Below are 23183 nucleotides of genomic sequence, written 5' to 3' on the forward strand. Positions count from 1 at the left end.
ATTTAAATACAAAGGCAAATGTAATTATGCTGTACCTTTTTATCTTTCTTTCTGTGGTTATCTAAGTTATGATCTCTGGTTTCTGCATTTATACCAAAGCACACTCTCTAAGGTATTCCACAGCCATGGTTTCTCGTCCAGAGAAAATACTGGTGTTAAATGAAGCAACGATCTTCTTTATATGTGCCAGCTGTAGTGCAAATGGTTATCAATCTGCCAGAAAATCCAGTTAATTTCGTGAAGATGAGTTTGAAGATGGTCTGAGTGAACAGAGTCCACTGTGCTTTTGTGTGGATGATTTCCAATTTTATATTCATAAAGATTTCTTTTTGATCATTTGTTGAGAAGACATTGAGGAAAACATTTTTAAAAAGACTAAATTTGAATGCATTCACCCAGAACACAACCCTAGAGCTGTGTATATATTAGTAGTATATGGGGAAGTGGCCCTGGGGGGGCATGTTGCATGTTTGGATACTATGGAAGTGGTATTGTTGGGCTCTCATTCTTTAGTTTTCCCGTAAAGGTTGAGACAGACTATCCCGGCAAAGATTTAGATGGTATTAAATGAACATAATCAAAGCCAACACATCAACAAGAACATTCAAAAGTCACATATGACTACATGCTAATAAAGGAGCCTGAGGAGGTGGAACGAGATCCATGTCTGAAAGCAGGCAGTAATGTAGTAGCAAGGATGTAGAGCTCAACCTTGTTGTATGCAGAATGAATGAGTACCAAATACGGACTAACGGGCATACGTGAGTGTATTGGTTTTACATAAATTTCTCTGACCTGCATCACAATAAAACTAAAACTAGAGTAAAAGTAATATTAGCTATGCTTGGCTTCCCTGTTGGCTCTTATGACACTTAGCCAAAAAAGTCTTTGGTCCTTGCATACTTAGATTTAGCTGAATCAGCTGTGCATGGCTCTGCTTCCATGAAATGTTTCTATAGCAACAGTCAACAAAAAAGGAACAACAAATAAAGCACAGGTTTTTGTGTGTGTGTGTATGTATGTATGTATGTATGTATGTATATGTGTGTATATATATATATATATATATATATATATATATATATATATATATATATCTATACACACACACACACAGTATAGACAAAATATGCACAAGTACAATTTTTCCCTGTCCTCCTCAGGTGAATGGGAAAGACTTGTCCAAGTCCAACCATGAGGAGACCGCGGAGGCCTTTCGGGCTTCCAAGGACCCCGTCGTGGTGCAGGTCATCAGGCGGACCCCCAGCGGCCGCCCCCATGGCCCCCCTCAGGAAATCCATGTGGTGGATGTGTGCACTCAGACCGACATCACCTTTGAACACATCATGGCGCTGGCAAAGCTCCGGCCTTCGACCCCTCCTGTGCCTGACGTCTGTCCATTTCTGCTCTCTGACAGGTACATACAATAGGAAATGTCAGTTTTCATCAATGCTCACTATACTTAGGCAAGTATAGTGGCTAGTGATTCAAAAGCGGGGATTGCAGTTTAAAGGAGGCCAGTGATTTGATATATTTGTATTTGATTTGATATAGTTAAAAAGGATTTTGGTTCAGTGCCACAAGAGTCTGCTGTTGTTGTTTCCTTGTTTTGACTTTGGCAGTGACTCATGGTAATTAAGAAGGGAGAAACCAAGTAGTGAGAAATGTTGTTGAGCTATGAAGCAGAAATATCAGTGTTTGCAGGATTAGCATTACAACTATGCAAGACGCATATTAAATATAAATGAAGTGTCTAACCAGCTGTATAGTCTGATAAATATAGATTTGTTTAATGAATGAGAGTCTCAATGTCCTTCACATTTTCTTCTCACAAATGGGACACAATAATTGAAAAAAATAGAAATTAGGACAGGGCTAAGTAGTCCTAATTAACCATTAATACATAATGTATGAGTGATGTGTGCTTGGCATTTGAATGTTAAGTTTATTATAAAGCATTCATTTAAATATATCAGCAAGTGTGAAAAATTTGAGAATACGTATCAAAAGCAATTCAAGTCCACTAAAAATGATCTTGTATATGACAGCCCTAAGTGACTTTAACATCCAGTGTGACTGTATTATCTGTTTTCCATGATGCTGTACATGTCCCCTGTCTGCTTAGATAAGCATGCACAGAAACATAACTCAGCTATAACATTAAATAGGTTTGTTGAGTGTCTATAAATTTAGAAGAGATGAAAGGACATGCAAAGTGGCTCAAAACAACACTTGTGTGGTACAATCACTAGAAGTCTAATCACATCTCAACTGGATGGTGGGTAGTGCAATACCTCAAAGACATGTTTTTATTGTTCATGTGGGAGGAGGGCATAAAAAATATGCACACAAAAAATCTTGAGAGTTTAAAGTATCAACAAGAGGTTTTCCTGGAAAACAACAAAAGGAACAGGGCTCATTATTTCCTCTTCTGACATTTTAGTTTATATTCTGTTCATCTCAAAGGATGAGTAAACCGTAAACCAGAACAGTTTCTGTGTTTCACCTCTTGGGAATGAAACCACAAGGCAATGGCAAGGCAGCTTCATAGCACACAACTGGGAAGTCAGCATGGTATTGGTGAACCATGCGTATGAAGTATGCATCTGTTTTAGTAGATAATTAATTCCAACAATACTAAACATAGTGAATTCTTTGAGTATCTGTTGCCGTTTGTCATTTAAAATTTGCTTAGACAATCATTGCTTGTCTGGATGCTCAATATTAAAAACATCGTAAAAATTGTGTGTTAGCGTCAGTGTGACTTGGTATAAACATGACCCCAAATCATATATGTATATATATATATATATACAGTATATAGTACAATATCACCATACAATCCTCTACGGGGAAGGTACAAGGCATTCTGACATGTATGAGTCTATTTTTGTAACAGTAATATTGTTTTAGGACAGTTTTACAGTGCGGGGTAATCTCAGAGTCAGACAGCCCCTGAACACATCACTCAACATGTTCAACAGAGTGTCTTTTTGAAGTTTTTTGTCCACTGTGATTATCTTGTGTGGCACTGGAGCTGCTCATCCTGTTAGGTCTGTTTTGTTCAGTGACTGAGGGAAGCATAATAGAATTACACTGTACAATGTGGGGGGTTTTGTCTGTCAAGAGTAGGAAGCAAATTATGTGGATGTGCAGTTATTAACAAGGGGCTGTGTTTTTATCACACACACTCCAATGGTACTGAAAGCCCTTGACAAATCCTTTATTCTTTGGATTCCAGCGAAGACAAAGGCAAGGGAATCCTGTCACTTAGAGGTATTGAAAGCATTTGAAACGTACGCCCCATTTCTCACCACCTCTTTTTGCCTCCCTCCCTGTCTGCCTTTCCCTCTTTTTCTTCCTCTGCCTGTCTCCCCCGACAGCTGTCATTCTCTCCATACAATGGACCAGGATTACTATGAAGGGACAGGTTACCTCTCCCCTGTACCGGCTGATGGAGAGAGGACAGAGGAGTTTGAGTATGAGGTAGGAATTGTGCTTTACATCACTGCTTACTAAAGCCTGACAGATTCATTGGTATAGCTAATATTATTGGCTCATTTAATCTTGTAGCTGATATGTAGTGGTACATACATAGCTAATAACATAAAGTAAACAGATAAGTAACAAGAAGTTGCTGACCAAAATGCCAAAGACATAAAGATAATATATGCATACACATGGACACACACACATATATATATACTGTGTGTCTGTATGTATGTTTATGTGTGTGTGTATATATATATATATATATATATATATATATATATATATATATATATATATATATATATATATATATATATATATATATATATATATAATATATAGTTTGCACACCAGAGACCACTAAGATATTTAATTTTTTGACTGGGAAGGTTAGCTTATTAAATATCTTTGTCAGAGTTCTTAAAAGCAGTAGTTAAATTACATTTTTGGGAAATACACTTATTAGTTTTCTTCCTGAGAGTTGACATGAGAAGATTGGTTCCACTCTCATCTTCTAGAGTGGTATTTCTCATTCCACTCTCGGCAAGAGAGCAACACTCATTTTTCCAAAAATCAAACTCTTCGTCTATTTACCAAATTGTATTGCCCTGCACACCTACACTGTTGTTTTCAATGACTCTAGATGATTAGATCCACCTGACTAGGCTTCCACCTGACTAGGTGGAAGCCTAGTCAGGTGGAAGATTTGTATTGAAGATTTGCTGTGAAATACATGATGTCACCCTACTCTATGAACTCTGAGAACGAAAACTATGTAATGTTTCCCGTCCTAACGGGTGCAGGACACCTAATGAAAGAGAGTCACAGAGATGTAAATCAACAGCTGTTGTTACAAGTCCATGCAGTCCAAAGATGAGGTCTACTCAGGCAAATTAAATGATCATCTGTGAATGTGAATGGATTATTGGTGTGTAGGGGCTGTTGATGATGTGTTTAGGTTAAACATTGAGCACCAGCCCAAATATTGTTATCAGATTTGTTTTATCCTTTCAGTTAGCAATATGGATATTGGCCACAAAGTCACGTATTAAAAGGGCTTCACTGCAAACAAAGAAGTGCTAAAATTGTAGTACAGAGTTGCACCCATAATGCACATCTGACCTCTCCAACACACAGACACACATTCCCTCAACACCCCATATTTAAATATGCTTAGCAATCGCTGAAGGGCCCAAACACTTATTGATTCTACAGGCCAGTCCAAGGATAAAAAAATGTGGAAACACATTTCTGTGCTTCTGTATCTTAACAGGAGTGTAAATAACAGGAGCAGTTGGAGTAGGTGATGTTTCTAAGGCTGTTGATCTCTGACACATACAGATGGATACATACTGATGCACTGATTCAACTGTGACAGGAAAAGATAAACACACTCTGTCTTTGCTCTCTGCTTTGTTCTAATTTTCTTTATTTCCGACTCATTGAGGTGCAAGCGTATTATCAGCGAGGGCTCTGGTCTGATGCATGATGATTGCTCACCCCTCCCTTCTTACATTTGCTTTATTTGAATTTGTTCTGAATTCTTCCACCCACTGAGCTTGAGCTGCGTCTTCACATCCTAAAAAGATTTGTGCAACCGCTTGGATCCCAGTGTCAAATCGGAACAAATATAATATATTAAAGCCTCTCTTTATGCCTCATTGCTATTAACAAATCCTATTATTCTGTGTATGCTTTGTGGCCTGTACCGTTTTTTTTTTTTCATTTCATGCTTCGGGAATTACATATCAAGCTAATGCAGCCCCACTTACTGTATGTCAAGTGAAAACGCTGTGAGCGGATGTAGGCGATAGCTCATAAGCCACTTTCAGATTCTACCTGATCCCTCACTCCCCGCTGAAAGAGACAAAAAAGAATGACGAAAGACATTTCTTTAAATTACCTTTTTTTTGGATAAAAACACACCTTTCTAATAGAGCAGGACATTGATGTTTCTGTTAGGGTAATCAACATGTGAGAGTCCTGGAGTACAGTGGTTGATGAGATGGAGAGATGCCAGATGTTGAGTTCCACATTCATAGTATACTGTTTATTTCTAAGCTGTTTGGGTTTATGTGAAAACACAGTATTTTTATTTTCCTGTACTCAATAGGACACCACATACTGCTTGTCTCTTTTCAAACTAAAGACTGTGTTCAGACATCACACTGCCGGACTCAGCAGGCAGCTGTTTCAGTGAAACAGGGTTGATAAACCCTCCCCACTCAACCTGTTGAGCACCAAACAGCAGACAGACAAAGTCAGCAACTAGCTGGTGAACAGTGGAGCATTTAGCAGTTCTCAAAGATACCGTTATTTTACAGTTTACAGCCTGTTGTGCCCCATTTGGCTAAAACAATGAAAGCAGGTCAGGTTTTCTTGGGGGCAAAATTATACAAATATAAATGGAGTAAAATATTAGACAAACCAAGTTAGTACAGCGGGCTAGACTCATTTTTGTTTTTTACAAGCGTACGTGTTCATGAAAGACTGCAGACAGGGAGAGTATCGCTGTCCTATCTATGTAGTGGGATGGAAGGAAGCACCACGTTTGTAGCCACAGTAATTAAATCTATGTCTGAGTCTGATTAAAATGAAAACAGACACGGGTAAAGGCCGAGTCCCATAGTTGAACAGTCAGCTCCTTATGAACGTCAGTCTCAGTCTCAATTTAAGACTCTTGCTACGGAGTCTTATACACTGAAAATAAGCCAACATTGACAGCAACTGACAAAAGCAGCAACCTACCATATTCTGATGTTTCCCAGACACCTTTAATATGATACTGTATATATGTACTCAATAGGGACTAACAGTCAAATTTCATCAATGTTCCCCACAATAACTCATTAAAATTAGTGAAAATGTACAGTATATTGTAGCTCAGCCAATATAATTGTTATCAAGGAAAGGTGAGATATTTTCTTGCCAACCACAAACCAACCACAAACCCTGGACTAAGCACAGAGCCTATAATGTTCTCCCTGCTGGTTGGCTTGTTTGAATTAATGAAACACACATGCCATGCCTTATAGTTCAAATTTCACAAAGAAACATCATACGTTTCCTAGGATCCCTTGATGTGTACTGTACATGGCCACAACACCATGTTAGTAACCATTCCTTTGATTAGCTTCAGTGAGTTCTGAAGAAGCAGAGTACTCCAAGCTCGGAGAAAGTATTTCCTCTCTTCCTGTCAGTGATAGCCATCCATGCATTTGTGAATGCTTTTTCAATTACTGGTAATCAAAGGCACGATTATTATGACAGCATCCAATGTGCTTTCATGGTGGGCAGCAATCTTCTCCCTAATCACGCCATCGCTGTCATTAATTTACTGTCAGCCCTCGTCCCCGTGCCACGCTGCAATCTCCTGCCTGAGAGGGAGAGAACTCGCCTAGAAAATAGGGAAAAAAATCAAAAGAAGAGGTGAGACAGGGATTGGTGAATGTGCGTTTGATGGATCAGGACACAACCTCATTTTATTGAGGCATCTGAGTGTGAGTGGCTGTTTTTTCTACACAATATTGTCTTAAAAAAAGAAAGAAAAAGAACTGGTAAAGAAAAAGTCTCAAATTTTTGCCACACACACACACACACACACACACACACACACACACACACACACACAGGGTTGATGTTTCCATCCAACATGCAGTAATTGGAGAAATCTATTTCCTCTGATCATTTAGCCACAGGTATCCTGCACTATATCTTACTGTTAATTAGTTAGAAGCAACTTGTTCCACAGAGCCACGTAGGGATGATGTAGTACCTGCTCACACGTCAGTCTCAGCAATTAATTTGTGTGGATTATTTTTAGACAGAGGGCTCAGATACATTGCTTGTGATTTCAATATTTCCCACAGATATCCCACGTCTTCTCACATCATATTAGCATGCAAGATGTGAGCTGTCTTCGTAGCTCCCCTTACCTCCATGACTGCTCTGTTGCATCAGATGTGCTGCTTTAAGAATCTCTACCCCAACAATAATGGTGGTTGCTCATTAGTAATATGTTTAATAAAGCTAATGCCTTATTTTTGTAGCTCGCTATGTATTGGTAGTCTGCACAGAAGCCTTTTCGCTCTTATTCTTGACATATCAGCTGAGATTTGAAGTCATGGCTTCTGAGACAGTCAATTTAAGATCTGAGCCCCCCATCAGGTGAAGGCTGTCGAGAAAGATAAAACGACAAAGCTCAGATGATGTTTTTCTTTAGCTCTTTTTCTCTGTGTCTGTGCGAATGTGTGCACTTTGCTGAATACACTTGTGTAAGTATAGGTATTGTACAGGGATGCAGGAAGCACTTTTATGTATGATTGTGTATGGAAGTGTGTGTAGCCCTGGTCCAAAAACACACCTCACTGATCTGTCAATGTGTGAGAAAAGCAGAGGTAGAGAGGTGTAAGAAAAAAAACGAGTGACAGAGGACAGCAAAAGGAAAGGCCTAAAGAGGGATTTGTGTGTGTGTGTGTGTGTGTGTGTGTGGGGGGGGGGGGGGGGGTGGTCCATAAAAAGCTTAGGAGGGGTAGCCAGAGGCAGCAGGTGGCGACTCTCTGGCAGTGGTATTGGCCTTTTCCCCATCTTCCCCTCATCTCATCTCACCATGGTCAGACTTCACCCTCCCCTCGCCCTATTCCCAAAGCCCTGACACGTGGAACCAGCCAACCCACACTTGTCACAGAGGAAATGAATCTCTCTGTTTGTGTGAGGCCCCTGTGAGCCCCACCAGAGCCCTCACCACCGCCTCTTTCCCCCTCTCCACTCAACCAACTCGCTCCTGCTGCCGAGAGTTGGTGTGTTTCTGCTCTAATGAAGACTTTGGGAGGAGAGGCCATTTCACACTTGATTCCCCCCAACACCCTTGATATGTTTCAGCATTTAGAGATGAAGCACAGGGCTGGTATGTTTGCTGTTTGGCTGCACTTTTGTTGCGGGAAACCGAGAGTGCAAAGTGGTTTATGTGCATTACCTGTCTGCAAGCTTGTAAAAAATTGGAAGTTGTTTGGTTTCATATTAACAAATGCTTATTGTGGGTCTGGCTTATATATGAATATTAGAGGAAGGGGGGCTGCCACTTACTCAAGTTCTAATTGCGGTTAATCAAATCTAACGTTCCGTTTGTTTGTGTTTATGAACTTAAATGAAGAATTCATGTTGACGCCAGGGTACTTTGCTGTGTTCCAAGAGGCTTGTGGGAAATTTGAGGACAACTGATTTGTAAGTCAATAGTTTGTTGATCTCTCCCCAAGGGAAGATGAGAAATATTGTAGTGTTCCAAATATGTATATCTGGTAGCATTAACATAATTAAAGTTTATTTATAATGTAACATTATAAAACTTGGCAAAAGCTTGAAAGAAAAACACTTGAGGTCCTCTGGCGTTTATCAAAGCCCCACCGATCAAACTCTGCGAGCTGGGAAGGTCTTTCATGATCAAACACTTTCCGACTCAGAAACCTTAGATGAGAGTTGGCAATCCACACTCAATAAGCATCTCAAAAACAAGTCAGTTTTTGTGCTGAAACTTGAAAAACATTTGATCTATAGTGAAGAATTTTGTCTTTGTGCAGTCATTGTTGTGCATCAAGATTTGAGTTTTATGGCAAGCATACATTATAGAGTCTCAAATCAATTTTAGTTTCTTCTTTAACGGCAAAACAATATCACCACAAGGTTGATATAGTAGCTATTGTGGAGCTTTCAGTCGTGTCACTCAATCTTCCTTGGTAGATGGAGATTGTGCAGTCGTCATGGAACTCTAGTTCATTTATTGTGGATATATCTGTCACGATGGCGTGAAGTGTTAAAAAACTGAATTTTATCCAACAATTTCATAGCAACTTATTTTGCAAGTTCCATCACTGAATGAAGATCATATGATCAAGAACTCCAGAACAGCAACTCAATAGACCTTGTGGTAAAATACAGTTTTTAAATTAAAAAAAAAAAAAAAAATCTTTCAGTATCCTCCTATATCCTTAAATTAAATCCTTAAATCTTACTTGGTTTTGCTCCAGGGATTGCAAAAAACTGTCTGTCTGTCGGTGCTCCAATTTAGTCCAGACTAAAATATCTAAAAAACTATAAGGATGGATTGCTTTGAGATTGGTACAGGCATTCATAAAACAAATCATTAAACTTTACAACTAGTTAACATTAGCATTGTCATTCTTGTGACAATGCAGACTACAACATTGAGCACAAAGCAATGCTGTGTCCAGCATTCATGACTTAGATTTGTTTTTACATTTTCTACATTTTACTCCATGTCTACATAGGAAGTGGAATTGTGTCGACTCAACAACCAAGAGAAGTTGGGGCTAACTCTGTGCTACAGAACAGATGAAGAGGAGGATGTGGCCATCTATGTCAGTGAGGTGAGTAAATAACTTCCCCTTCAGGATGATAGACTTGGATGACTTTTACTGAAAGGGAGTAATTTTCTTCATATATGACCATGAGAGCTGCATCTCCCAACTTGGTTTGCCATGAGGAAGTACTCCATACTAAGTTTTTTATTGGAGAACTCTCTAAACCTGTAATAATCGCTCATTTAGCTTTGCCCGCTCTGCTTTGCGCCTGGAGATACAAAAAAAAAACATGCAACATAAATTAATCTACTTCCTGCTAGCTTTTTCCTTAGGCCAACAACCACAGTTACGACCGCTAGCTGTTTGAAAATTGAAAAAAAATAACACTCTTGGGACAAAGGTAAAGTATATGCGTATTCTACAGAGTTCTTTATATTTCAGTTCTTTGAAGTCTCACATTTACAGATCATACACTGTTGTAGAAACCAACAATTGGCATGGCTATATCAGGGCCTCAGTAAAATACCTAAAACAACTGAGAATGCTAAATTTTCATGACTAAATCATTTGTGACATTTAATATTCATCTTCCAATTTAAGCTTCTCCATTGGGTAGATATCCATTAAACTAGAACTCTTTCATCAACCACAAATTACGTGTTTGGACAATTTGGGAATGTTCTCACTGCATGACTATAATGTCACTTACCAACATGAAAATGAAATGACCAAGACAGTTATTTATCCAGTCCTTTCCAGACAGCTGGCACCAATAATTAAGCTGGGATATACACGTCAACAAAAAGACTCTTGCATCCCTTATCTTCCACTTGGAAGCATAGAAAATACTGTTCTCCATTCTGCTCAACTTTCTCTCCGAATCGTTTTGAAGTTGACTTGGACCCTGCACGATGTTTGCTTTGAGAGTTGAGCAGAATATAAATCACTGCATCCGTGGCTCTTGGCAGCATCCTTAAGTGTTCATTTTGAAAAAAAAGTAGAGCTTCAAGGTGTGTGCTGCATTAAGATGAGGTGGCTGAATGTCACTGTATACAGGATGTGTTACAGGAGGTGTTACTCTGGTCTTGCAAAAGTAGCAAGAGCACATCAAACACAGAGTTAAGAGCAATGCAAGGTCATTGTAAAACCAGTTTAATTTCCCAACTTTTATGTTGTCTTTACTGTGTTGTTATTTTATTTTTTTTCCCTTTTGTTTCTATTGTGTCTTGCAGTACAGTGGTTACACAATTTAAAAGTCCATTCTGTTAAGTCCACTAATTTTCTATACCTGTTTAATTCTATTCAGGGGTGCAGGGGGCCCGCATAGGGCAAAAAGGCAGAGTCCATCCTGGACAGGTCACCAGTCTACTGACAATCGTACACACTAACAGGGAATTTGTAAAATTGGGACTTAACAGTCCGTCTTCACTGTCTTTGTTTATGTTTCCTCCAGATCAGTTTTCTCACATCTTGTGATAGACTGTTCAACCACAGTCGGAAAGTCAAACCCAAAACCCTCTTGCTGCGTGGCAAAAATGTAACCCTAGCCAGTCACAGTGATATCTTCAACAACAACTAATTCCAAAATGTTCCTATATTTCAGTGTCCAGTTGTAGATTACTCTGGGGTTAGGTTTCCCCACAACTGCAGAAAGATTACCTTCAGTTTTCTCTGTTCCCTCCATTCCTTTCTGGTGACCTTCCATTCCTCCCAGTTCAATGGGTGTTCCTCTGTGTAGGCGTGGACTATCATGAAGATGGAGTGCCACAGCACCTCGACATCTCCAGAAATCTCCCCTGTTAGAAGAAATTGAAATGAATGGCCTGGACACCGATTGATTGGCCGATGAAAGAGTGCCCTGCCCCCTTGTTCACTGACATTAGTTACAGGAGGAGCAAGGACATCATGCATTGAGGCTGAGTTACAGGTTGTAAATGCTATATCCACAGGCTTGTCTATAGAAACATGCCACAATATAGCAACTGAGGCAGGTACAATTGAGGACTTAAATGATGAAGGTGATGCTCAGGGTTAAAATGGCTTTGAAAATTGACCAAAGTCTTCCCATGACAGCACACCTATCGCATGTTGCTCACATTATTAACAGTCTAGACAAGTCTGGCTGGGTGATGTCTTCATAATGGGTCAAAACATTTCCAGGCACTTTTGGTTTCTCTTTGATGAGGACTGCAAGTGTTTTAGGGGCATTATTTTGTTCCCTCTATCTTCACAGATCAGTCCAAACAGCATCGCTGCCAGAGATGGCCGCATCAGAGAGGGGGATCGCATTTTACAGGTACAGTAGGACGTTCTCTCTTATTGTCCCCCTCTACACCAGCTCTCACTAGATTCAACATAAAAACACGCTTTTATTTTGTCACACTCAACCACTGTCTCCCAGCATGAGAGCCCATTCATTTTTAATGCCAGCACATTAAAGGGGGAACTCGCCCCCGCTGTGACTATTAGAGGGGGGAGAAATGCCCCCTTGGCTGTTTTAGTTACCGACTCAGCACCAATGTGTTTTTTTAAGAGTTCTGGTTCAGGATGGTGCTGTGCTGCAGCTCACTGCCTTCTGTGGAATAGCTGAGAGGCTATGACTGTTATTAGCCCCTAGCTTCATCTTCAGGCCTGAGAGGTATTCTGAGAGGTATTCTGCTACCAACAAGCAGCAGTTGATAGGGTTGAGGGCTGTACAGTTTAGCGTTGCCTCCGTGGGTAATTATTGTTTATGTTTGGACAATTAATAGCCTCTAATTGTAATGTGTAGTGTATATTATAACCTTATTAAATTCTTATGGCAAACAATTGCCTACTTAAAATTCAGCAGACAGAACGTTTCCTTTACTTGGAGCTGTGCGTTTAGCCACCTGATGATGATGATGATGATGATAAGTTTAATATTTACTCTTTTAAATTCTGTTTTGGTTACCACCAACTCTTGAGGAAAATAAAAGATACACATTATTTAATCCATTGTACATATAAGAAATATTAATAGTATAGCTTTAGCTGCAGATTAGCAATTGAACGTATTCTACTGACGTAGGTCACCTTTGATACCACAAAAAGACAATGACCTATTTTAATGATTCTGCTGATTATTTTATGCGTGGGGCGGATGCAGAAGAACAGTTTGCTTCTATTTGTCTGCCGGTGTCTACCATGTGTGACTGATTTGAGCCAGGAGTATGCGTGTGTATGTGTGTTTGTGAGGGAGACCAGTACTCTGGCACTATTATCCACCAGTGACAGGGCCATTACTCTGCCTGCAAAAAGATGGACGCCCCCTGTCAGTGACCAGTTAATTGTATGGCTAGATGCATGTGCTCTGCCGGATACTTTGGTGAACACAATAGCTCGGTCGGCCCACGGCCACTGTCCCATTCATAACCACTGCTGGGTCCTGCTTCATTTTAGAGAGCATCAAACTGTTTACAATTTCCCCAGGAAAATAAGGCATTATTGTGCAGTGACACATTCATTGTGGTATATTAAAGGCTTTTGTATTTGAGAGAATGAAGTTGGCCTCGCTGTCCATGTGTCCATTTTTAAATGTTTTCTGTTGTGTACAGAATACATGATTTGGTGTGTCTGACTTAATAGTGAGTGTTCTAATCATGTTTGCATGTCATTTAGATTAATGGCCAAGATGTACAAGACAGAGAGGAAGCAATGGCTGCACTCTCCAATGACGAGAGTAGGAACATCGTACTGCTGGTTGCCAGACCGGAGATGCAGGTTAGAATTTACCACACAGTTCCCTCACACTGATATACTGTATATTTTAGCCACCCACTTTTGGTTTGTCATTTACATTATATTTGCTCAGAGTAAACCTTAGCAGTCTGGGTTAGCCAACCCTCCCCACCGTCACCACCACTCAGAGTAGAAGCCACCACTGAGACACCTCATCATGTTTTATTTTTATGTAGCGCCACAGTAATTGACTTCCAACGGTAAGCCATAAAAGCTAATGACATGCTAATGTGGAGTGAGTTCAGGCCCAAGGCCGATGGCGAATAAGTAAAAGGACTCTGCCGCAGTGCAGATGAGCCAGTAGCAATAGTAGACTCTTTGTAATTAGATGTGTCTCTCAGTAGTAAATCTGAAGTCTTCAGATATGGATCCCACTTGGTTCACATCGAGTAGACAAACAAATGATGGATGATGTGAAGCAAATAGGTCAAAGGTGGCAGTATGATGTCCATTACATTGTATTGGCTTGATTTTAAGATTAGAATGCATGTTTTAAAGATGAGAGGTGGCCATTTGTCGGTTGAGAAAACGGTTAACTGCATATCGGTCAAACACAACACCATATTGATGCTTGCGGTATCTTATTTCAAAACCATTCCTGGTGTTTTTTTAATTTATCTTTTACTTTTTACTTTTTGAAAATCCCATTTGGAACACCCAACTATTTGTTTTTGAGACACTGTGTTGCCACAAGCTTTAAAACCTTAACAAATAACACTTGCCTCTTTCTTTCTCTCTCTCTCTCCATATGCTTTCTTTGATTCACCCTTAGCTGGAGGAGGCCTGGTTGGATGATGAGCACAGTGAGTTCCTGGAGCAGCTGAAGATGGAAATGTTGGAGGAGCAGCAGAGAGAGGAGATGGAATTGGCTGCCTTACAGGAGGAGCAGGAGAATGAGCAGGTCAGACAGCAGCAAAACATGCTTTGTGTAACTTACTTAGAGAGACATAAACAAAGCTTTGTTATCTGGGTTTAAGAAACACTGGAAAGCCTGTTTCTTTGTATTTGCTTTGTTCAACAATAATAAAGGCCTAAAAAAAGAGTGAGTCACAAAGCGATACATTTAAGGTAAGGTAAGCTTCCCCCTGATTGACAGACCTTAATATCTTATGAACATTGTACACCGTCAGACTGACCAATAATTTTTTTTACTGTGTTAGGTAATGATTCACAGTCAATATTAACCTGTTCCTCGAAAATCCCTACAGAACTAGCTGGTGGCAGAGATTAAATCAAACTTGTCATTAACTTTCTTTGTAAAACAGTGGAAACTAGCTTTGCCCTTTGAAATATTGATATAAAATAATGATTATGAATATTTATGGAAGGGGAACGTTGAACCATTTAAATTCCAAACATTAGTAATCATAATTTAGAATTCTGTTTTGTTGGGAGAAAAGTAAACTACAACAATCCATATAAGTGGAACTTCAAAGACATGGCAGAAGGGAAACAATCCCTCAAGTAACAGAGCTGAATAACAGAGTTATGCACAACAGCAAATGTAATCCTTCAGGAGAATGCAGAATAGGGTTTAACTTCTTGAATGCTTAAATTCTGTAGTTCTGGTGACTTTTTGTTGTTTTCTGTCCTTATTCCGTAAAAAGGAAGGTAAAATAGGAAGCTATATGAGAAAACACCACGGTACCATTTTGTAATCACTTAAAACATACAGTATTTGCAAGCTTACTTGCAAATAACTTGAAAACATACTTACACTAATAATCACAACAGGCTCACAAACACACACACCCAGTTTCCAGTAAGTTCCAAAGATTAATATGATATCCATATTAATATCCTTATGTAGCTCATTAAAAGAAAGAAGTGTAACATAATGTAAATGCCAGAGATCTATAATTATTATTACATTATTTCAGGCTGGTCTTGTCATCTTATTGTTTTCAGAGAGCAGAAGACGACGAGCCCACCTGCTCCACACTCCCTTATCAGAAAGATAGCGTACTGAGTATAAAAGACAGAATGGAGAGCTCAGAGCATAATGTCCTGGCACACATACAGAGACGCTTGTCCCAGTGCCTGAGAGAAAATCGGGACACACACCTTGCCACCGGCTCCATGCTGCTGGAGGACAAAGAGGATGAGGACGATGATGAGACGAATGGTGATCGTTTCCAGCAGCTCTTGGAGCTGAAGTGTCAGATACGTAACAGCGGGGAGTACGATTTGTTCTACAGCCGCCGCAGCACCATTGAGTGCAACATGGGAGAGCAGGGCGGCGTACAGCATGAGCTACGTATGCTCAATGAGGAACTGCGCAGCATCGAACTAGAATGTCAGAACATTATGCAGGCCCATAACCTCCGTAAGGGCCAGCAGTCTCCCTCCACGGGCCACTCTGCACTCTCAACCAAAGACCAAAGCTTTCGTCAAAGTGACCCCTCTAGGGGTAAGCTGGCTGACATTAACGAGAGGCTGGAGAAATCAGACAAGGACAGCTCCAGTGCCTATAACACGGCGGAGAGTTCACGAAGTACTCCTTTGGCAATGGACCGCTCGCCGGAGCACTCACTCCAGAGGATGGTTAGTCTCACCAACCAGAGGAATCTCCGCAGCGGCCTTGCTATTGGGCCTTCTCTTAGCCCAAGCCCCATCCCAGCATGCCTTGCTTCAGCCCCAGGGGAAAGCAGCAGCCATGACAACAACGCTCCTTCTGAGTCGAAGCAGACAACTCAGGCTGAGGAGGAGAGCAGGGGCAAATTAAAGCCATGTGCTTCCCATATTCCTTATTTCTCTCCATCCCACAGTTCCCAGCAGAGGCAGGTCAACATCCCAGCACATGCCCGCCACTACCAGAGCTACATGCAGCTCATCCAGCAGCGTTCAGCTGTGGAGTACGCTCAGAGCCAGCTCAGCCTGCTCAGTGTCTGCAAAGAGCCTCAGAGGCCCAATAATGAGCCCAAGATGGAGTGGAAGGTCAAGATCCGCAGTGACGGCACACGCTACATCACCAAGAGGCCTGTGAGAGACAAGATCCTAAGGGAGCGAGCCCTTAAGATTAAAGAGGAGCGTAGTGGGGGGATGACCACTGATGATGATGCAATGAGTGAAATGAAGATGGGGAGGTACTGGAGTAAAGAGGAAAGAAAGCAGCACCTGGTCAGAGCAAAAGAACAGAGGAAAAGACGAGAGTTCATGCAGCGTAGTCGGCTGGAAAGCTTGAAGGAGAACCCTCAGAGCAGCAGCGAGGGTCGCAAGGAAGTCAGCATTATAGAGCTCAGCCAGAAGAAGATGATGAAGAAACGCAACAAGAAGATCCTGGACAACTGGATGACCATTCAGGAACTGATGACTCATGGTACTAAGGCCCCTGAGGGAGCCAAGGTGCACAATGCCTTCCTATCAGTCACTACTGTATAAAAGATAAAACACACATTGTACCCCATGCGGTATAATATACTTGCCTCGTTAAATGTGGCATTTTTATGAGGACAATAGGAATATTTTTCACAATTTATAACCCAAAAAACATTTTGTAAAGAGTTTATCAGTGGTGTCATGGGATTTTCTTCATGCTTTTCAGTATTGTTTTTCACATCACTCTGCGGGACAAACATTTTTCTATGAAATTATGACTATATAATTATTTTATTACTTCGCTCTAAACGTTTTTATCTTTTCAATTCTATTTTCATATTTATGTTGTAACCATTAAACTCAAAATGGTTGTATGAGCAGCTTAAGAAAAGTTAAGTGTTTTTAGTTGTGTAATTTGTATACAATTACAACACACAGTGAATCAGTGGGTCTCCAGTTTTCACATCATTTTTAAATGCTTCTTTCATTAACATATCTCCTTATCCTTTAAGGCTGAAATATAGTATAACTCACTCAGTGTTGTTGAGAGGTAGTGGAAATGATGTTTCAGACTATTGGTGCTTGGACATGGACAAAAAGTCCAACTACTCACAAAGTCCACCACACACATTAGGAAATTATGAAAGCTTATAAAAGGGTTAAAGTAAGTTACAAATTTCAGCTTTAAAAGATGATGAGCTTGAAAAAAGAGTTGAGATAAAATAAATTCTTTGCTTTAAATAGGAAATTATCTTACATTACAATCATAGTAATGTATAACTTGCTCCTAATAATGGTTGAGCAGAACTATGGCAAGAATGTGTTTCACTGCAAACTGCCCTATCTCTATGACGTTTTAGATCTCTAAAACATTGTAAATTGTTAATATGAGCAAAAGGTACACGGCAAACAAATCATAACTTTTGCTAATGTCATTTTTATTGTCAGCAATTTTATAAAAGCATCTTTTAGAAGTTCAATACCTCATGTTACAGTGAAATACTTAAGAAGCTGCTGCACTGGTTAATTGAAAAACAACTTTGTGGACACAGGATTTATGTACTATAAATATTGTACTTATGAAAAAAAAAATCGCATTAAGGAAACAAACATCCTAAGAGTCCAAAATATTCAAACTCATTGCCAGTGCTGCAGCTTTGTTTGTATGGTTTTCAGCTTTTGATAACATTTATTTTCTATTCAGTTTTATTTTTTTTCATATTCATATTTTTTTTCATATTCATATTCATAATTCATATTCATATTCAACAAGAGATGGACCTGCTCATAGCTTTTTCATACTTTTTACATATTTTTACATCATCATGAAACTTTACTCAGCATAGCCTTAACAGCAAAAACTGAATCAATGATCCAAATCCCAATTCCAATAAAAATAGAATACAATGATTTGCAAATACTTTTCAGTCTATATTCAACAGAATACACTACAAAGGCAATATATTTCTGGTTCAAACAAATGCACTTTATTGTGTTTTGCAAATATTCACTAATTTTGAATTATATGCCTGCAACACGTTCTAAAAAAGCAAAGACGGGCACGTTGACCACTGTGTTACATCACCATTTCTTTTAACAACACTAAATAAGCGTTTGGGGACTAACAACAATAGTTGTTGAAGCTTTGTAGTTAATTCTTTTCCATTCTAGCTTGATGTACAACTTCAGTTGCTCAACAGCCCAAGGTCTCTGTTGTCGTATTTTGCGCTTCATGATGTGCCACACATTTTCAACGGGAGACTATGGTCCAGTACCCGCACTCTTTTACTACGAAGCCACGCTGTTGTAACACGTGCAGAATGTGGCTTAGCATTGTCTTGCTGAAATTAGCAGGTACATTCCTGAAAAAGACTTTGCTTGGATGGCAGCGTATTATGCTCCCAAACCTTTGTGTACCTTTCCGCGTGGTAGAGTTTCAATATGAATTTGTAGATGTAGTGACCAACTTTGTTAACTGACTTAATCTGAAGTGTTCCTGAGCCCACGTGATAATATCCTTTACATAATGATGTCCGTTTTTAATGCAGAGATAAACGGTCACAGGCATTCAACGTTGGTTTTTCGAACTTGCCGCTTATGTGCAGAGATTTATCCAGATTCAAAGAATCTTTTGATGATATTATGGACTGTAGATCATGAAATCCCAAAACGGTCTTAAACTGTTGGACTATTTGCTTTTGCAGTTGTTTGCCCCATCCTTGCTGGTGAACGACTGAGCCTTTTTGGGGATGTTCCTTTTATAACTAATCCTGACACTCACCTGATTTCAATTAACCTGTTCACCTGTGGAATGTTCAAAACAGGTGTTTTTTGAGCATTTCTCAACTTTCTCAGTCTTTCATTGCCCTTGACTCAGTTTTTTTTAACGTGTTGCAGGCATCAAATTAAAAATGTGTGAATATTTGCAACAGAAAAAGGTTTATTAGTTTGAACAATAAACAACTTGTCTTTGTAATGTATTCAACTGAATATAGGTTGAAAAGATTTGCAAAACACTGTATTCAATTTTTATTTACGTTTTACACACTGGCCCAACTTCATTGGAATTCGGGTTTGTACATTTCTGTTGCAACAGAGAGGTATTATTCATTCTTATTTATGCATAGTTAATTTGAGTTTATTGTAACTAGAAAATGTTTTGCTGTTGCATTAAACATGTTAGGATGATTGCCACTGAGCGGGACTCAGAACACAACATACTAGATCATTGAAACCCTACACAGGTGAAGTGAATGCGTTGCCATTTATCAACAGACTTTATAATCCAGTTACATGTACAGTATACTCATTCCAAATGCCTCATTTTTAACTGAAATATTGTAAATTGGAAATTTTAAACCGATCCCTGTATTTGTTTTGAGTCAATGTCAATGGTCTAATTTCAAGTAATGCGTAGTTGGCATATTTGTAGCCAGGTAAAATGTGTGATAATGGTGATCTTTGCAAAATAAATGATAGTAAATTATTGTTTTTTGGTATCACACTGGATCATGTTTTTTTTAATTCAGACATTTATGGAAGAAGCTAAAACTGCTGCTAAACACCATAAAAGTGAGCAACAGCAACAAACTGTGCTGTTCTTTTAGTCTTTGGTGAAGATGCTGAGGGACGGTGTATAAAGAAGAGATGTGGAGGTTGCCAGGGAATTGTGTCATATCAGAAAAGTTACTCCAGGGTAAAGACCAGTCTGATAAAGTGAAACCAAATTTCTTATTCACTGAACACACGTTAACCTCGGATATCTCCTTAGGTGTGGCTTTTTCTTTCCCGTCTGTGAATATGTTAAGTGATTAAACAGAAGGAGATTTCAATTAAAATTACCTTTCACTCGGATGGCTTTTTGTTCATTAAAATATACCAACTACTTAATCATAGCTATGGCCTTTTCAAATGCAGGGGAGAGCTACTGGGACACTGGGGTCTTTGTATTATCTGAAATTGTCAGTGTGCTATAGCTAAAATTGGAGTGTCGACGATACACTACTGCCTGACGACTGTGCTGTATTTCTGTTTTCCATTTAACTGAAAACTTGTCCCATTTTAAGAAACTGATAAAATATTGGTCTTACTGATATTGTAGATGTTTTCTTTTGAGTAGAAAATGTTCTTGGTTACATATATAGGCAACAAGGTTTTTGTTGCCAAGTATTTATTTTCTGTTGTTGTACTTTTAATATTTTTGTATTGAACACTTATTGTGTTTAATTTGGCGTTTAAATCCAACTCCTTACATTACAAAGCTGTTGTTGAGCCCCTGTATCGAAAGCACTTCCTACTGACATCTATTTAAATGCAATACTGTTTCATAATGCCAGGGTTCTCACATTTAGGGGGATTCTTAGGTGTTACTCCATGCCAAAATAGTCTGTGGTACTCAAAAGCGTCTCCATTTATACAGCAAAACCTTAACATCCAAGTTGGTATTGAAGTTTAGAATCTTGCCATCCCCCGAGCCTTTTTCCTCACCCCTCATTCGTAAATTCTCTCACTCTGTATAGACGGACACCATTTAAATACCAATGAAAAGCCACAGAAGAAAAACCGCTGCAAGTTATAACAACCAATTCCAGAACCAGCCAGAGTGCTCACTAGCTAATTAAGTTCATCCCTGAGCCCCTGAAAGACCCAGTCAGGTGTAATTAAAATTGAGCCTGTGACAGCCATGGCATTTGTCAGAGCTACCCACTAGTTCAAATACCAGTAATGACAGAAATGTCAAACAGATAGCAGTGGCTCGTCTCCTCTTCAGTGCTCAGCTCACAAACACACACAGAGCCAATGCCTCTGTTATGAATGTTTACTGATAACCTTTAGGATTCCCTGAACAGCAAAAACTACAAATTCTCTACCATTGTTTACCCAGGGAGGCCCAAATTTATTGACATACAGATCCACTTGACATGTGATGGGGCAATCTACTTTATAGTGCCTTCTCTCCCATTTAATCTCAGAGGCTTGCAACAAACTAGTAATTGCCTCGGATCATGCGTCTTTCGATGTCACTTCAGAAATTAAAGGCAACTTTGATCTTTGATATGATAACTGCTGTGTTGTGATAATTGGCCCTATGATGCCAGATGTACCAGTGTGCATGCGCATGATATGAACAGCTACTGCTGAGCCAGCTGTTCTGAATTTAAATGCCTCAATCAAGCAGAAGACAGATCTTTGTTGATAGATCTCTTCCCAAAGTCACTATAGGCATGGGAATTCTCTACAAAATTGGATGGTAATCCATCCAGTAGGTGAGATATATCAATCTGGAACAAAGTGAGGGACCAACCAACTAGGGCTCCATTTTGAGGTGGTGGTAAAAATGAATTTGAGTGATCTGATCACAAGTGGACAGCCCTACGTACAGGGGAAAACACTTTCAGGACACGTTGGGATCCAATCATTCAGACCACATTTGGAGGTAGTCTAGCCATGTGTCCACATGCCCACATTCTTATAGGATGACTATGTACTCATTCTAAGTGTTACTCATGTCACAGAAACGACTGAGAGTGAATAGTGTGTTTGTGTTTGGATACTGTTGGTGATGTTTTGCTGTTTTTGTTTCGGTGCTGCCTGCTCTTGCATCCCCGGCTGTCCGGAACCATCTGCTGCGCCGGAATACAATCGGCAGCTGCCTTTTCCAATCAACAGTGAGAAAAAATAATATATACAGTATATTTATTATTTTAAAAATAACTTTATTGAATAAAGTTATTTTTAGTTCCATAAAACATCCCTGAATTCACCAATATGTACGACATTACGTACAGGCATTCCTGCTCTTACTTTATAACAGTATGTTGTCTCCTTATGTTATTTATGTGTCGCATTGCCAGACCTATCTCCACAGTGTTGTCTGTTGTAAGCCGGTGAACTGAGATGAAGCGGTTATATTTCCTATATATTATTCCATATATATATTATTATAAAAGTCCCCTGTTATTTGGTTATTTATAAGCTAAAATTATGAAAGCAGCAAACTCAGGAAATACTAGGTCTTCATCATTACACTTAACACAACTCCTATAAGCAAACATGAAACATAAAATAAAACCAATATAATATGGAAGCTTAACTTTGAACCATAGATTTAGACAGAAGCTACAGACCGTCTATGAATGGACTGAGAGAGACTTTTAAAACGTCTCTCTCCTAGACAGGTTCCTACAGTCAGGAGACATCCTTAAACACCATAAAAAAGCACAACAGTGACATTTTTCTAGGAAAACTCTTTAAATCTACTCTGAACTTTGGAGATTGTTGGCTTCCGAAACATGGGAAGCATTGGTGTTGTTAATCCTTTCAGACTACAGTGAGTAAGCTCATTTGCAATTTAAGAAAAAAACATTCACTTATGCCCACTATGGTTGGTAGTCCAGAAAAAGTTCAAACCCTCTCAGACACTTTCAGTTATGCTGAAACTAAGATCATTCTTTCAAATTCAATTCACAATTCATTTCCAGCTTCACAACGTGCAGAAAACCTTGTTTAAAGCCAAATGTTTAAAGGCACCTACGGATATAATATGAAAGTTACACAAAAAAATTGTTTAAAGGATTCATTTATATGTCCCATCTTCTGTTGTCTCACAATTTGCTTCATCAAAGCTCTGTGGATTCAAACTTTCTGCTGGATATGTTTCTGTGTCCTTATTGGCAGAGATCTTTTATTGCTTCTGTGAACCATTTTGACTTTTTTTCTTTCTTTCACACCCCATGTTTTATGTACTATTTGTTGTTTCATTCACCTCAACCAAATGCATTATGGAACCTGTTAAGA

The 23183-nt window shown here is 39.3% G+C and overlaps 1 protein-coding gene across 3 annotated transcripts in view; it reads left to right on the forward strand.

Annotated features, from left to right (window-relative positions):
* LOC117949414 (PDZ domain-containing RING finger protein 4-like) overlaps positions 1-16953 on the forward strand; it is a 113341-nt gene extending 96388 nt beyond the window's left edge. For 2 of the 3 annotated variants that reach the window (XM_034879679.1, XM_034879681.1), the window contains 7 exons: positions 1164-1417; positions 3384-3486; positions 9777-9875; positions 12043-12105; positions 13449-13550; positions 14341-14469; positions 15477-16953. In XM_034879679.1, the coding sequence (XP_034735570.1) occupies positions 1164-1417; positions 3384-3486; positions 9777-9875; positions 12043-12105; positions 13449-13550; positions 14341-14469; positions 15477-16949 (2223 nt within the window). In that variant the 3' untranslated portion in view covers positions 16950-16953. The remainder of the gene's footprint in view (positions 1-1163; positions 1418-3383; positions 3487-9776; positions 9876-12042; positions 12106-13448; positions 13551-14340; positions 14470-15476) is intronic. The other variant, XM_034879680.1, reaches the window with a different exon arrangement.
* Positions 16954-23183: the final 6230 nt, after the last annotated feature.

This window comes from Etheostoma cragini, chromosome 8, assembly GCF_013103735.1.
Source record: "Etheostoma cragini isolate CJK2018 chromosome 8, CSU_Ecrag_1.0, whole genome shotgun sequence".
In the NCBI taxonomy this organism is placed as follows: domain Eukaryota; kingdom Metazoa; phylum Chordata; class Actinopteri; order Perciformes; family Percidae; genus Etheostoma; species Etheostoma cragini.